We start from the raw sequence: 16,807 nt of genomic DNA, 5'->3' as shown, positions 1-16,807 counted from the left end.
AATCGATAAAATAAGTACCACTTTTTCAACAAGTCTACAGTTGTTGTCTAATGGGCAGACTCACCCCTGCCATAGGAATGTGAAATTTACGCCACTGGCTCAGCAGGGCTTCAAGAGGCGATGAGCGCCAACGCATCAATGCTCGCGTGAGATGCGGTCACGTTTAACGCGTCATAGCGTAATCAGTAACGTGAACTTGCACGGCACCGCTCTCGTGGAGAGACAGAGAGACAGAGAGGGGACGACTCGGAGGTGCCAGGAGGAGGAACCACACACGAGCGGGGAAGGCAGCAACCACGCATGAAGCCGGCACAAACTATTTCCCAAGCTCTGCGGTCCCCTATGTAATTGTGGCATTATCGGCCAACTAATTGAGTGTGCTCACATGCGGATCCGGGCGACGGCTCCTCCGTGGGCACCGGGGGCAAAGTGCAGCGAGCGCGGCATCGTCGGCGGCGTCGTTGGCAGCATCGGCGGGCGAGTGGGCAGCCCCGCCAGCCCGCCCACGGCACGCACCGCCCGCTCCCGCTCGGCGTGCTCCACAAACCACAGCAGCGTCTCCTGGCACGGAGACCTGGCCAACAACAAAGACAAAGATTCCCCACCCCGTGGAGCCTTAACAGACTGCTGGGGCAAGTGCTGTTAACGAGTAGCAGCGCCGATGAAGGCCGGCACGGCACACGAGGGGGTGGGTGGCCAGCACCACGCCCGACCGTCTTTGTCTCCCCAGTGGCGATGTTTACACACAATACCAGGTACTCATTTGAGGCTGAGTCGACCTAGGTGGGGCCCAGGACTGGTTCAGAAACTCATCACCGGTGTTCGCCGTGAGCGGGAACTGAACTCGGGTCGCCGGGTTCGTAGCGCTCCCCACGACACACACACGCACACACGCACGCACACACGCACGGTGAAGTATGGGTGTGGAGTGCACGCAGCAAAAGATAAAAACATGACACATTCGTCAAGAACAAAGCATCTGAAGAAGAAACAATATATATATATAACACGGAAAATGCATAACAGCGAATTTTCTTAAGAGCAAAGAACTACTACTTTCCAACATTGCGATGTTTGGCCGATACCGGCTACCTAAACATTTCGGCGTGGGTTTCCGTAGCCTATGCAAAAGGTCTGCGGGGGCCGGGAATGGTTCAACGCCGATTTTTTTGCCGTGAGCCCCCCACCACCCAACGTGACGCTCACACGTCCGACAAGGGCGCTTACGCCCAGCGGTGCGCGCAGACGCGCTGAGCCAACGCGCCAACAGACGGAAGCTCGGAAATTGAGACGGCGAGAAATCCACGTTCAGTCCCCGCTTGGGCCCCCCCCACAGCCCCCCGAGTTGGCGGCCCGTCGGACATCCTCGGGGAGCCATCTGGGAACGAATTTGCCATCGCGCATCGATGCTGCAGCGCGCGTTGTACAAAATCTCTGCGGCACGTTGTCACCGCGACGGGGCGCTGCAAGGTCCGGCACCGTGCCCGTCCGGCGCTCGCCGAGAGCTGCATCGGCTTCCGGTTTGCCGAACGGAGAGCGTCGTGACGAGGTCGCACTCGTGACGCGCAAAGGCGCTTGCCGCAAACGAGCCGCAATACCGCGGCCGATGTCGTCAAGGAGCGCAAACCATCGTCGCGCGAACTCCGGTCGTCATCCTCGCAGCAGCAGCGGCGGCGACGGCGGCGGCTTTTGGCTCGGCCGTCGAACAAAGACGGTGGTCACCGCATCGTCGCGCGACGCTTTCGGATGCGCTTCCGCGGCCGTCTGGAACGCTCTTGCTTCCCGATGTTAGGAAGCCACGGGAGCTATGCACTTCATTATCGAGATTGACAAACTTAACTTCTTGAGAACTGCTTGTTGTCGTGTTTAGTTTGTTGTCCTTCCCCCGCACCTCCGATTAGCAAAGTTGGCCGCGTACGGTGCAAAAGAAGTTCAACATAGATACAATTCAGTCGCGAGAAGTCTCGAGCCATCACTGGTGAGCAGCAGCAGCAGCTTCATCGATCACAATCTGATCCATACATGGGCCATGTACAAGCAATAATAATATTACCCGTGTAAACGGGAGAACACGTAGTCTTGAGACCAATATAATTCATCATAAAGTTTTTCGTGGGTGACAATTAGTGGCAACTTCAGCGCCACCGGCCATGCGTTGGGGCGCAAACCCACGACGCATTTACGATTTGAGTTAAAGTCGTCTCTCGCTGGCGATTACAACCGGCTTCATCAGGCGATCGCCAAAACTGTGAAGCAGTCTCCCCGTTTGTTGGTTAATGATGCGGATTTTTTGGCATAATACTACCACCATGTGGCCGAACCTAAAAAAAATTATGGATCACCAGTTACACTGTGCGCCGTGAAAGACGCAACACAGGAGATGCCCCGGCTTCCATCGTCTACGAAGCTCACGGTCTAGCCTAAATCGAGTCCACTGCACAAACCACAGCAGTAGATGCGGATGACACCTGATGCGATTTTGGTCATCCAGAACAGACCGCACAACGTATGAGGACGCAGTGCCCGATCCACCAACACGAAGGAAACATCAAAGGGATACACTCCGCGGCTCCGGACGCGGTTATCTGGCTTGATGTTAACTACCTCGCCTGGTATACAGGAGGTCGTGGGTTTGATCCCGACCCTGACGCCTGCTGTGTATGTGGAGTCTGCGTGTCTCTCTCATCATCACCACGGTGGCTAGGAAATGTTAACTACCTCGCCTGGTGTACAGGAGGTCGTGGGTTCTATATCAACCCTGACGCCTGCTGCTGTATACGTGGAGTCTGCGTGTCTCTCTCTCTCTCATCATCATCACCACGGTGGCTAGATGTTAACTACCTCGCCTGGTATACAGGATGTCGTGGGTTCGATCCCGACCCTGACACCTGCTGTATATTTGGAGTCTGCGTGTCTCTCTCATCATCACCACGGTGGCTACGAGATGTTAACTACCTCGCCTGGTATACAGGAGGTCGTGGGTTCTATCCCGACCCTGATGCCTACTGTGTATTTGGAGTCTGCGTGTCTCTCTCTCTCGTCATCATCATGATGGCTAGGAGATGTTAACTACCTCACCTGGTATACAGGAGGTCGTGGGATCAATCCCGACCTTGACGCCTGCTGCTGTATATTTGGAGTCGGCGTGTCTCTCTCCCCGTGGTCGCATGGATTTTTCTCCGGGTCCTCCGGTTTTGCCCTCCACATTTAGAATCAACACACGTTCAGAGTATTTGCCTGCAATATATTTCCATGTGATAAGTTGCTTCTCATTGGGATATCATTTGTGATCAGGTGGCTTCTGAAAAATAGCTATAAAGGGCTCAGTGGGCCTACCTGGTAAAACAAAAATAGTTTATTAATAGTTTAGAATGTGACATTTTAAATTATTGCTCTGCATCTGCATCATCAGTCGTACGAAAGAAGAAGACGACTTCTGTGGGAGGAAACTGGAGAACCCGGGGGAAACCCCTGCAGAACAGCGGGAAAGAGAGAACACACAAACTCTACACACGCGCACACAGAGAGCAGGCTCCCCTTGCGTCATGAGCCGATCCCCCCCCCACCCCCGCTTGCCGTGCAGCGCGGTGTTCTGCGACCACCTGGAACGTTCAGTTCCTCGTCAACGCGCCCAAGCACGCGCAGGGCGAAACGTCGGACGTCGTGACGAACATCGCGAACCGCGGATCGGGAGCGCCCACCCCGCCCCCCAACGCTCGGCTTGCGTCATCATCCCTTTAACAATGCGGGGCTGCGTCGGCGCTCACTAGATGGCGGCGCGATGACCAAGAGCAGGAAACGATCGGCGGGAGCCTCGGGGAAGGGCGGGGGACGGTCGCTGGGGTTGTGGTATTGGTGGCGGCCAGCGCCACGCTGCGCTGCGAACCCGGGGAGCAGGGTTCTATTCCCGTTTGCGGCCAACACCGGCGACGATTATCGGAGCCGGTCCTGGGCCTTCCCTGGCGCGGTGTGTAAATGTCACCACTGGGGAGACAAAGGCGGCCGGGCGTGGTGTTGGCCGCCTACCCCCCCACGGTGCGCCGTGCCGGCCGTCGTAGGTGCTGCTTGCTAACAGGACTTGCCCCAAGAGTCTGTTAAGGCTACACGGGGGGATCTTTGTCTTTGGGGTGGTGGGTGTGGGGGCAGTAGAGGGGCGCTCACCGCATCCGTTACAGCACTTCAAAGGGCGCTGAAAATTAGCAGCGGTTATCAAAGCACGGTGCACGCGGTGCAGCGCGCGGGCGCTATTAATCGCCACCAGCTGTCGCTGCGGGGGACGGGTCTCTTCCCCGAGCTTGCGAGGCGCACGCGCAACCAGAAAATAAAATAATTAAAGAGTCGGAAAGAGACGATGCTGAAAAGAAAACGGCCGATTTGATCCGGAGGGGGGTGTCACAATTTAACGTTTTGTTGTTCATTAGAGGCCCCCCCAGAGACACGAGTGGAACGTTTCACCCCACGCTTCTGCCGCCGCCGCCGCCGCTGATGATTTTGATGATGAAGTGCTGCTGCTGCTGATGATCATGTACGGCGATCCCTTGCCAACCCGCAGGGGGTTAGGTTCCTGAAAATCCCGTTGGTCGGCACAACCGTGGTTGGCAAGACTAGAGGCTTATGGCAGATCGAGGCTCTCCGGTGGCAGTATTAGTCGCACTACTCCCGAAGCTATCGTATGGCTTACAGACTTAAACTTGGATGTGTGATTTGCACATACTTGCCGTACGCTGGAGAGAGAGAAAGGGGGGTTAGGTTCCGGAGCCGTGGTTAACACTCTCTTCGAAGGCGAACTCAGCACCCTACGCGTTCAGTAAACACGAGAAATATGTACGGTCCTGGATAACATGTACGAACAAATATACCTTTAGGGGTAACAGTGAACCAACAAACGTTGAATTACCTTTGATATTGATGGTAAAGTGCAGATAACGATGACAGTGACGATGACGATGACGATAGCGATGTCAGGTGAAAGGGGGGGGGGGGTTGGTTAAAGGGATGAGGAGGGGCTGTCCCCCCTCCTCAGAACTGGCAATAGAGATGGGAGGAGAGATGCTATCGACTGTGGGGAATATCTTTGGTAGTCACCGACCGCCTCCTTTCAAATGTGTCCCTCCCCCGCAGCTGGGCATTCAGAGTTGACCGCTTCGACGGGACCCCCCCCCCCCCACCCCCTTAATGTTCGCGATGGCAGCTTGCGGCATTATAATTCTTCCCACGCCGCCTCACCGCCGGCGTTGAGTCGCTCTCCCCGTGGCGGACCGCGGTCGCGCGAGAGCCGAGCGCCGCGGTCGGCATAACGGTGCACGCAGCGCCGCGCGTGGGCACACAAGAGCGCGATATGGAAAACCCGTGGTTGGCGAGGGATGGCTGTGGATATGGATGTGCTGGGGGGTGGAGGTGAGGGGTGATGGGGGATGGAGGGGAGGGTGATGGGAGTTGGAGGGGAGGGTGATGCGGGATGGAGGGGAGGGTGATGGGGGATGGAGGGGAGGGTGATGGGAGTTGGAGGGGAGGGTGATGCGGGATGGAGGGGAGGGTGATGGGGGATGGAGGGGAGGGTGATGGGAGTTGGAGGGGAGGGTGATGCGGGATGGAGGGGAGGGTGATGGGGGATGGAGGGGAGGGTGATGGGAGTTGGAGGGGAGGGTGATGCGGGATGGAGGGGAGGGTGATGGGGGATGGAGGGGAGGGTGATGGGAGTTGGAGGGGAGGGTGATGCGGGATGGAGGGGAGGGTGATGGGGGATGGAGGGGAGGGTGATGGGAGTTGGAGGGGAGGGTGATGGGGGATGGAGGGGAGGGTGATGGGAGTTGGAGGGGAGGGTGATGGGGGATGGAGGGGAGGGTGATGGGAGTTGGAGGGGAGGGTGATGGGGGATGGAGGGGAGGGTGATGGGGGATGGAGGGGAGGGTGATGGGAGTTGGAGGGGAGGGTGATGGGGGATGGAGGGGAGGGTGATGGGAGTTGGAGGGGAGGGTGATGGGGGATGGAGGGGAGGGTGATGGGGGATGGAGGGGAGGGTGATGGGGGATGGAGGGGAGGGTGATGGGAGTTGGAGGGGAGGGTGATGGGGGATGGAGGGGAGGGTGATGGGAGTTGGAGGGGAGGGTGATGGGAGTTGGAGGGGAGGGTGATGGGGGATGGAGGGGAGGGTGATGGGGGATGGAGGGGAGGGTGATGGTGGATGGAGGGGAGGGTGATGGGAGTTGGAGGGGAGGGTGATGGGAGTTGGAGGGGAGGGTGATGGGGTAATGTGGTGCAAAATGCACCAAACCCACCCGTACTCTTAGACTGTACACAACACAGAATCCCGTACATACATGAAGTGCCCTTTGGCTTACAGGGTACACTGCAAAAAAATAAACGTTTTCATTAAGTTTAGCAGCTAGCCCAGGGGCCGGTAGCCTTGCTGCCCTGTAGCCAAATGCGGCTCTTCATGGAACTGCTCCGTGACCGATATTCATTCAGGACCGCCACCGCCTCGTATTCGCCGCACAGTGGATTCGGTGAAATTTTTAAATATTTTTGTTTGCAGACCCCTAAGCCGGCCGGAGACTTTTCACGCGGGACCCGGGGCATCCTCCCCGCCGAATCAGTCCGGCCAACCGGGGTTGAACCGCGGTAGTCGTACCAGTCGTCACAACAACAACAAACAGCTGCAGCTGACCGCAGGTGGGAGACTCCGTGCTTGGCGAAGCAGCAGAGGAAGAAGAGGGGCTGCAGCACGGACTCGAGGGCGCTCAGCACCACCACCGGGGGAGGCTCGGAGCCGCACGCCATGACCACCTGCCACAAGGGAGGCACGCGCACGATGACACCCACACCCCGACCCCCCCCCCCGCCCCGCGAAGCCTCAACACACCGCTGCGGGCGTGCGCCGTTGGCTGGCAGCGCCCGTGGAGGCCGGCACGGCGCGCGGCGGGGTGGGTGGCCGGCACCCGCGCCCCGGCCACCTTTGTCTGCCCGACGATGATGTTTTTGTACGCACCACACCGGGAGCTCATTTGAGGCCGAGTCAACTTCGGGGAGGCCCAGGACTGATTTCGATATCGGCCACTGATGTTTGGCTGCGAGCGGAAATCGAATTCGGGTCACCGGGTTTGTAGCGCACTGCACGGCTGGCTCCCCATGCACAAAACAAAGATCCCCCATATAGCCTTAACAAACTGTTGTGGCAAGTGCTATTCGCGAGCGCCTATGAAGGCCGGCACGGTACACGAGGGGGTGGGTGGCCAACACCACGCCCGGCCGCATTCGTCTCCCCAGTGGCGATGTTTAAACACTGCAGCAGGTACTCATTTCAGGCTGAGTCGACCTAGGGGAGGCCCAGGACCGGTTCAGGTAATCGTCACTGGTGTTGGCCGTGAGCGGGAATCGAACTCGGGTCGCTGCACGCTAACCGTTACACTGCCGCTCCTCCCCATGCACACACACAGTGATACACACATCGACACACAAAGTGACACACACACACACACTAGGACACACAAAGACAAAGATCCCCTGTGTAGCCAACATATACCGTTGGGGGCGATCTTGTTGCTGTGTGTAATCGCAATTAAGAGTAATTTGCAGGTCATATTTCGGCATCGGGATGTTAGTCTAATACCCGTTACATTGCGTGTGCGTGTGTTTAGCGACGCGAGGAAAGCCAAGAAATCTGTAGCAAACTCACCCATGCAGAACAGGGGGGAGGGGGAACGCACAATGCTAAAGAGAGGCGCCCGCATCAGGACTCGAACCCAGGTCCTTCTTTCCACGAGGCGGCGCGAGCGTTTGCAGACTTGGGACCGTGACGCCGGCACGCGACGCACAAAACTGCCCGCGCTCGTGTCGAATGACGTTGCGGGATCTTTCAGCATTCGAACGGCGAGTAACCGCATCACCACTACCATCACCACCACCGCAGCAGCAGCAGCCTCATAGCCATTAGATTGTATGTATGTGTGTGTTCAGTGATGGCGATTTAGTAGAGAACGGCAGTGTAGCGGTTATCGCGCTGCGCTAGGAACCCGGCGGCGATCCGAGTTCGATTCCCGCTCATGTCCAACACCGGTGACGATTAGCAGAACCGCTCCTGGGCCTCCCCTCAAATCAGTACCTGGTGCCGGCCACCCACCCCCTCGTGTGCCGTGCCGGCCTTCCTAGGTGCTCGCTAACAGCACTTGCTCCTACAGTCTGTTAAGGCTATACTGGGGGATCTTTGTCTTTATCTCGATGATGGGAGGAAGCCACAGAATCTGGAGCAAACTCATCCCGAACAAGGGGAGGGAAACAACGCACAACTCCAAAGAACGGCGCCCGCATCGGGACTCAAACCCAGGCCCTTCTTGCCACGAGGTGGCAGACTTGGGACCGCGACGCCGGCACGCGCACACAGAACGGCCCGCACTCGTGTCGAACGGTGTCACGGGATCTTTTACGACCGCCCGCAGCATTCGTACGGCGAGTAAACCGCACCACTACCACAACCACCACCACCACCGCAGCAGCAGCATCATCAACCGGGGCGGCCTGCCAGATTCGCACAGCGCCGCGTCACCACCCCGGGGCCGTAAAGATGTTCTCTGATGACCTCTCCAGGAGGGGGCGGCCGCCCCCCCCACCCTACCGATCGCCGCACGAATCCGAGAGCGGAGAAAATTGAATCAACATTTTGGCTGCGAGTCCGTCGAGAGCTGGCAGGCCAAAAAACAGAGCGACGTTATTTTCCTCCAACGCCCGAAACCGGCGTGTGCGTTCGATTCGGTGGGTGGTGGAAACGATCGCGCAAGCTGTCACCAGCCAAGGTCTTAACAAGGAAATAAAAAAAAATATAGCTTTATTTTAAATCAAAACCATTCATCCAAGCAAACCAAGGTCTTTGTTAAAAAAACTACATTTACAACATTGCATGTCAGACTCGCTGGAGACTCTAAGCACAGGTCTAGCCAAATACGTGAAATGTTCTGATATATGGACATCTGCACTAAATGATAGTTACACCCACGCAACAGATGCCAACGCCAAGTGCGGGCAGCTGACGGACACGCGACGGAGGGGTCGCAGCAATTCGCAAGCAAAAAGGAATATGTGAGACTGAAAATTGTGGCGTTGAAAGACCCACGCGGTAAGACACAAGTCACAAGTGGGGATCTGGCGAGGGGATCGGCTGTCCCCGCGGTCTGCTCTCCCATTCCTCTCACTACCACGACAGTGCAGGTACTCCTCTACCTACGAACGAGTTAGCGGGTTGCAGATGTCTGTTCGTAAGTCGATTTGTTCGTAAGTCCAAATTTATTCCCGTCGCTTTCCAAACGCATTGTACGGCGTGTGCCCTAAACAAGGGGCATGGCTTTAAAAGCTGTATAATCTCCTGTAGATGTAGATGCCGCTGGTTCTTCATGTGCTGCAGATGTAGATGCCACTGGTTCTTCACGTTTTGCAGATGTAGATGCCACTGGTTCTTCACTCTCTACAGATGCAGATGCCACTAGTTCTTCATGTTTTGCAGATGTAGATGCCGCTGGTTCTTCATGTGCTTCAGATGTAAATGCCACTGGTTCTTCACTCTCTACAGATTTAGATGCCACTGGTTCTTCACGTTTTGCAGATGTAGATGCCACTGGTTCTTCACTCTCTACAGATGTAAAGCCACTGGTTCTTCACGTTTTGCAGATGTAGATGCCACTGGTTCTTCACTCTCTACAGATGTAGATGCCACTGGTTCTTCACGTTTTGCAGATGTAGATGCCACTGGTTCTTCACTCTCTACAGATGCAGATGCCACTAGTTCTTCATGTTTTGCAGATGTAGATGCCGCTGGTTCTTCATGTGCTTCAGATGTAAATGCCACTGGTTCTTCACTCTCTACAGATTTAGATGCCACTGGTTCTTCACGTTTTGCAGATGTAGATGCCACTGGTTCTTCACTCTCTACAGATGTAGATGCGACTGGTTCTTCACGTTTTGCAGATATAGATGCCACTGGTTATTCACGTTTTGCAGATGTAGATGCCACTGGTTCTTCACGTTCTACAGATGTAGATGCCACTGGTTATTCATGTTCTGTAAGATGTAGATGCCACTGGTTCTTCACGTTCTTCAGATGTAGATGCCACTGGTTCTTCACATTCTTCATATGTAGATGCCACTGGTTCTTCATGTTATACAGATGTAGATGCCACTGGTTCTTCATGTTATGCAGATTCCACTGGTTCTTCATGTTATGCAGATGTAGATGCCACTGGTTCTTCATGTTATGCAGATGTAGATGCCACTGGTTCTTCACGTTCTGCAGATGTAGATGCCACTGGTTCTTCATGTTCTACAGATGTAGATGCCACTGGTTCTTCACGTTCTGCAAATATAGATCCCATTGGTTCTTCGTGTTCTGCAGATGTCGATGCCACTGGTTCTTTACGTTCTGCAGATGTAGATGCCACTGGTTCTTCATGTTATGCAGATGTAGATGCCACTGGTTCTTCATGTTATGCAGATGTAGATGCCACTGGTTCTTCATGTTATGCAGATGTAGATGCCACTGGTTCTTCACGTTCTGCAGATGTAGATGCCACTGGTTCTTCATGTTCTGCAGTTGTAGATGCCACTGGTTCTTCATGTTCTGCAGATGTAGATGCCACTGGTTCTTCATGTTCTGTAAGATGTAGATGCCACTGGTTCTTCATGTTCTGCAGATGTAGATGCCACTGGTTCTTCATGTTCTGCAGTTGTAGATGCCACTGGTTCTTCATGTTCTGCAGATGTAGATGCCACTGGTTCTTCATGTTCTGCAGATGTAGATGCCACTGGTTCTTCATGTTCTGCAGATGTAGATGCCACTGGTTCTTCATGTGCTACAGATGTAGATGCCACTGGTTCTTCATGTTCTGTAAGATGTAGATGCCACTGGTTCTTCACGTTCTTCAGATGTAGATGCCACTGGTTCTTCACGTTCTTCAGATGTAGATGCCACTGGTTCTTCACGTTATGCAGATGTAGATGCCACTGGTTCTTCATGTTATGCAGATGTAGATGCCACTGGTTCTTCACGTTCTGCATATGTAGATGCCACTGGTTCTTCACGTTCTTCAGATGTAGATGCCACTGGTTCTTCACGTTCTTCAGATGTAGATGCCACTGGTTCTTCATGTTATGCAGATGCCACTGGTTCTTCACTCTCTACAGATGTAGATGCCACCACCGCCATCTATTGTGCGGCGGCTGAACTTACAACTCTCGGTCCGAACAGGCAACTAGACATACGGATACGTTTGTTCGTATATCTCAAAGTCCGTAAGTCGAATGCTCGTACGTAGAGGCATCCCTATATTCATGTTCATTGCAATGGCATTGCCAGTGATGCATCGTTGTTGCAGAGAGACAGAGAGAGGAAGTAACCCCCCGCCACTACGTGGGAATAGGTAACATCAAAGTAATTGTCCTTCTCACGTGAGCAACGAGAGATTGGTGCTCCGTTCCCCGTTTACAAGCCCTGCCGAGCCAGTGGTGGAAATTCCACATTCCCATGTCGGGGAGGAGCGAGCCTGTCCACGGGACACGACCGCCATTGACCTCCCCGTAGAGCGGTGCGTTCATATCATCCGCCTCGGGAGGGAGCAAAGATGGGCCGAGTCGAACCCCAGGTGAGGATTTTGAAGTCGCCGACCTTCCCATTCGCGAGCCCGAGGGCCCGCAAGGCCTGGCACAGAGAAAGTGGTCACGGTCCGAGAAAAGAAGCGAATCGCCTCCTGCTACGCGACGTCACGGAGTAGCCAATTGACGCGGACAGCTCATCTCGGACGAACCCCGTGGACAAGTGGACTGCTCTAGGATTGAATGAAAGCCACGTGCTTGGTTTCTACATATATTAAATGATCTATATAAATAAAGACCTTAATCTGGCACACAGAGATTTTTCATTTTAAAACCCCCAAATCTCGATTTTAAGTGCCACATAAACATGTTTGTGCGTGGTGCCATTAAGAAACCGTTCAAAATATAACATTGCGTTTCTTTTTGTTTGATGGAGCGTTAAACAGCACATACAAAACCATTGTTCTATCTATAATTGTTTTTGAGATATTTCTGATTGAAGGGGCGAGTTGGAAATTGCAGGGCCGCGCCTTTATCCATTGCCCGGCCTGAGTTGGCGTCGAGATGCAACGCCGTCACGGGGAGGCGATGATGACGCCGTGCGGCGTCTACGCGTTTTCAACGTGTGGATTTCTTTTTTATCGCCTGAGTTTGGGCAAAAACCCTTCGATTTTCGATACAGGGAAGGCCGTATTGAACTCGGGGAAACAATCAGCGCAGTTGTCACCGGCAACGCACTGACCGCGAGCGATTACGGCAACCTGGGCAGGTGACGGAATGGGGGTGGCAGAATTTTCTAGAGCCAATCAAAGCAAACCTTCGATCAAAGGTGTACAATGCTGAACGATGATTTGTCTATAGGTCTGTAAATAAAGCAGATTTTATTCTGGATGGGGTAGGGTGAAGTAGTGGTCACTCCTTGATTAGGGATGGGGTAGGTCTAGTATTAGTCACTAGTTGATGAGGGATGGGGTAGGCCTCTACCAGTCAGTAAGTATATTAGGGATGGGGTATGCCGAGTACTCGTCACTAGTTTATTCGAGACTGACGGGAAGAGCTGACGCACCGACGCTGCAAAGGCTAAACCGGACGTCGTTACAAATGAACAAAATCTTGAATAGGGGTCACGACCCCGATGCGCGACCTGAACTCGCGACCGCTGGCATCCTAACCCCTCCCGTCACCTTGTTGATGTCTTCCACGCAGCGGCTCAGCTCGGCTTCCTCCACCAGGGCAGCACCAGTGCCAGGCGCGGCCTCGGCCGCGGCCGCGACGGCATCTGCCACGGAGCACGGAGAGAAGGCGCAGCTTGAGAAAGGAGGAACGCGTCGGTGGTGGTTGCGGCGAGCCTCCTTCGCAAGAGATTCGGCGGCCGCTCGGTGTGCCCTCGAAAAATAACGCGGGCGGATAAACCGCGTCCTGCGCATTATTAGTATTGTTATTATTTTTGTTATAATCACTCATGCCTGTTCACCCAGGACAGAGGCCGGCAACCAAAATAACGAAACGTTCATGGCTTTCCATAATTAGATGGGGTTTTTATTTTGAGTTAGATCATGTAAATCTGGTGTCGTTAAACCCGCCACCACCCGACCGACACAGCCAATTAGCAAGGCTTGTGCCACGTAAACAAAACGTGCAAATTCGTTACTGGTTCAGCACACCGGTTTTCTGTCGGAAAGTAAACCCGCTGCAGCACTTACAATTCGAGTAGCCGTGACGTTTCGCCGGTAATTACAACCAGCGTCATCAGGCGACAGCTATACAGTTGGGGAGAAATCCTCCTACTGTTTCGATCGAACCAAAAAAAACCCTCCCATGGATAATATTGATCGCAAAAGCATCCGTGTTAAAACATTCACGCTTATCCCAACGACAGCCTACACAGGGTGTCCCGCGAATCTGGAATCACAGGAAACAAGTGAAGTAAATCTTGATTTGAAGCTTTCGTGACTGCGGGAATCCATACTCTTTGGTCCTTTCGGTAAAGTTACGTAGGAAAAAAAGTAAATAAATCACGACGTTTCTGGCGCAACACAAGCGTCCATCATCAGGTGGGAAAGCAGTATTTTATACCTATGTGACTTTACCGAAAGTTAAGTAAAACCGTTGAAAAACACAGCTCTGTGTTATTGGCACACGGTCTGGATGCAGTCCGTTAAATTCAACAGCGACTGACTCCAACAATTTCCCACGAGTAGAATTATCTGGACTCGTTCTTCCTTACTCAGAGACATCTTGGGCCTGCAGAAGCAACATCAACACGAGTTAGTTATTCTTCCCCGTGATTCCAGACGCATGGGCCACCCCGTATACTGTTATCGTCCTTTCCCCGCACCTCGGATTAGCACGGTGTGGTTACGTACGGCGTAAAAGAAATCTCAACATCGGTGTATGTATGTTGAACATATATATACACCGGTAAACTTCACTTCCATGCACGGGCTGACGTTTGCCTGATGCCAGGCGGCCATTATTTATTTGCTTGATTGAAAAACGCATTCCGGCCGCATTTAGCTACGCGCAACGATGGCATTGCCCTGTCTTGCGTTGCGAACTACATATCCCGGTTGAACCGGCAAGTCGACAGCTTCCTGGCACAAGGACATCCATCATCATCACCACCACCATGATCCGTGGGCAGAGAGCCCATAGTAAGTAAGTGTCCACTGCACATTCCGTCATTTGTTTCCACTCTCTCCTCTCTGTCTTGTAGTGCCAATATGCTCAAGTAGTGTACATCAGAGTAGTGTAGTGTACAGTAGTGTATAATAGTGTAGTGTATAGTAGTGCAGTGGATAGTAGTGTACAGTGTAATGTATCGTAGTGTTTTGTGTAGTATATAGTGTAGTGTATAGTGGTGTAGTGTATTGTGTCGTGTAGAGTGTTGTGTATAGTGTAGTGTACGGTGTAGTGTATGGTGTAGTGTATAATGTAGTGTTTAGTGTAGTGTATAGCGTACAGCGTACACTATATACTACGACTTTATATGTCTATGAAATGGACTGTGGTGGTTGCAAAGGGAGGAAGGGAGGGAGCAGAACTGTGGAATTGGAGATAATGGCCCAGGAGAAAAGTGAAGGAAGAGGAACAGTAAAAGGCAGCAGACCTCCACGTGAATGGAGAAATGGCAAAGAAGAGGAGAGACAGTGGAGAGGAGGAGGGGAAAGAGGAGGGAGACACGAGGAGTATTGGGGGGGGGGGAGCAGGGCTATGACGGACTGTGGGGTGGACGTGGAGAGGAGTGAGTGGAGAAGGGGCGGCAGGAAGGCAGCAGACTCCCCCCCGGTTCCCACACGAATGAGGAAAGATGAACGAGAAGACGTTGACTCGTCGCACAGCTGGGCAGGTGCGGCCCGTAACCCCGCGGGGGGCACCGTGCGGCGCGCCGGTTGCCCTTGGACGAATGTTGCGAGCGGCAAGTTACTCCGCTTGGACGCGGTAAACAAAAACCGCGCGCGCGGTGGCCTCGCGAAACCCCGGCCTGCTCTGCCGGGGTGAGTGACATGTGAACGGAAACTCCCGAGCGCTGGCGGTCACGATCAGAGGCTCGCTCGCCCGCGGCTCACGACGCTCGGCAACGAGGAGCAGATTGGGGGGCGCGCAAATCTTCCCGCTCCGATTTGGCGCGCGCACCCCCACCCCCCCAAACGCTCGACCCCCGCGCGAGAGCCCCCCCACCCCTCCCCCAACCTCGCAGATCTCGCGATTTCCACGCCGCCGATGTCACGCGCCACACGTCAATCGCCGGCTCGTTTTGCCGCAGCCGCGGCGTCGGCACGGCGGCAGCGAGCGGTGAAGGCGCAGCGCTGCAGCTGTCTCGCTCGAGCCACTGCTGGCAGAGAAGCATCCAGCAGACGGAGCTCGAGAAGGCCCCCCACCTTCTAGAGCCCCCCACCCTCTAGAGCCCCCCAGCCTCTAGAGAGCCCCCCATCTTCTAGCGAGGAGTGGGAAGGATTTAAGAAACTCGCACCGATGGAAATCTCGACGCCGTGACCGCTACAACCGCGGGCAGCGGCCTCCCTCCACAGTCACGCTGACGACGAAGCACGCGGCACGCTTACTTACCAAGTTCATGCACGTGTGTGTGTGTCTGTGTGTGTCTGTGTGTGTCTGTGTGTGTGTGTGTCTGTGTGTGTGTCTGTGTGTGTGTCTGTGTCCTGTACAGATGCCATATTTTCTGTCCGTCTGCTACAGCAGAGGTGTAGGGAATTCCAACAAGACCTACATCTCTGCTTTATTGACCTGGTCAAGGCCTATGATACCATCAGTAGGCCTGGGCTCTGGGTTGTTCTTCGTGCTTTCGGAGTCACTGACCCTCTGCTCACGATCATTAAGGACCTTCATGATGGTGAGCGGGACCGGGTAAAACTACGTGGCCGGGAGTCGGAGCCTTTCCCTGTACACCTTGGGGTGCGACAAGGATGTCCTCTGGCTCCCACATTATTTAACATCTATTTCAACTGCGTAGTTCGTGAAGCCTTCAATAGCTGTACCGGGGGAATTTCCATTTGGTACAGATATAATGGGAGGCTGATCGACGCCCGGGTGCGATCAAGGGATGGCTCCCTATTGGTCCACCACGTTATGTATGCCGATGATTTGGTAATAGCTGCTCATTCAGAAGAGGAGTTGGAGACGCTGCTGCTGAGACTGGAGCGTGCCACTAAGAGGTGGGACCTTACCATCAGCCCCACCAAAACTAAGCACCTGCCTGGGTATTTTGTACCATCGGACACTCCACCCCCACAACTCCCAATCGGTGATGGGGAAATTGTGGAGAGAGTGGAGTTTCCCATACCTGGGCAGTGTGCTTATGACCGGCTCCAGTTTATCAGCAGAGGTCTCACTCCGAATCAGTCGAGCGGCAATATCTTTTCATCGGTTGCGTAACGCTGTGTGGAAGCTACCTGGTCTGTCGCTCCGCACGAAGCTTCAGGTTTTCTCGGCCACGGTCATTCCCTCCCTTCTCTACGCTTGCGAAACGTGGACCCCCCTAATGGAGCATCTTCGCCGGTTGGAAACATTTAGGCTGGCCTGCCTACGATCCATACTGGGTTTAACCAGGCTGGATTGTGTGAGGAGCTCACAAATCCTTGAAAGATCTGGGCAAAGTCCCATCGGTGAGCTCCTCCAGCAGGCAAGGCTGCGTTGGCTGGGTCATGTAGCCCGCATGCCCAGCTATCGCATGCCTAAACAGCTTTTGTTCGGCCGGATCGAGGGGGCTAAACGG

At 54.2% G+C, this 16,807-nt stretch overlaps 1 protein-coding gene across 1 annotated transcript in view; it reads right to left on the bottom strand.

Moving 5' to 3' along the window:
- Positions 1-16,807, bottom strand: part of TANGO6 (transport and golgi organization 6 homolog) — a 71,400-nt gene that overhangs the window by 29,783 nt on the left and 24,810 nt on the right. The window contains 3 exon segments of the mRNA XM_078619511.1: positions 386-574; positions 6,668-6,786; positions 12,759-12,853. Coding sequence (XP_078475637.1) covers positions 386-574; positions 6,668-6,786; positions 12,759-12,853 — 403 coding nt within the window.

This window comes from Lampetra planeri, chromosome 63 (assembly GCF_965212315.1).
Source record: "Lampetra planeri chromosome 63, kcLamPlan1.2.h2, whole genome shotgun sequence".
Classification (NCBI taxonomy): Eukaryota; Metazoa; Chordata; class Hyperoartia; order Petromyzontiformes; family Petromyzontidae; genus Lampetra; species Lampetra planeri.
The sequence above is the reverse complement of the archived record's forward strand: the minus strand, read 5'-3'. Positions and strand labels throughout refer to the sequence as shown.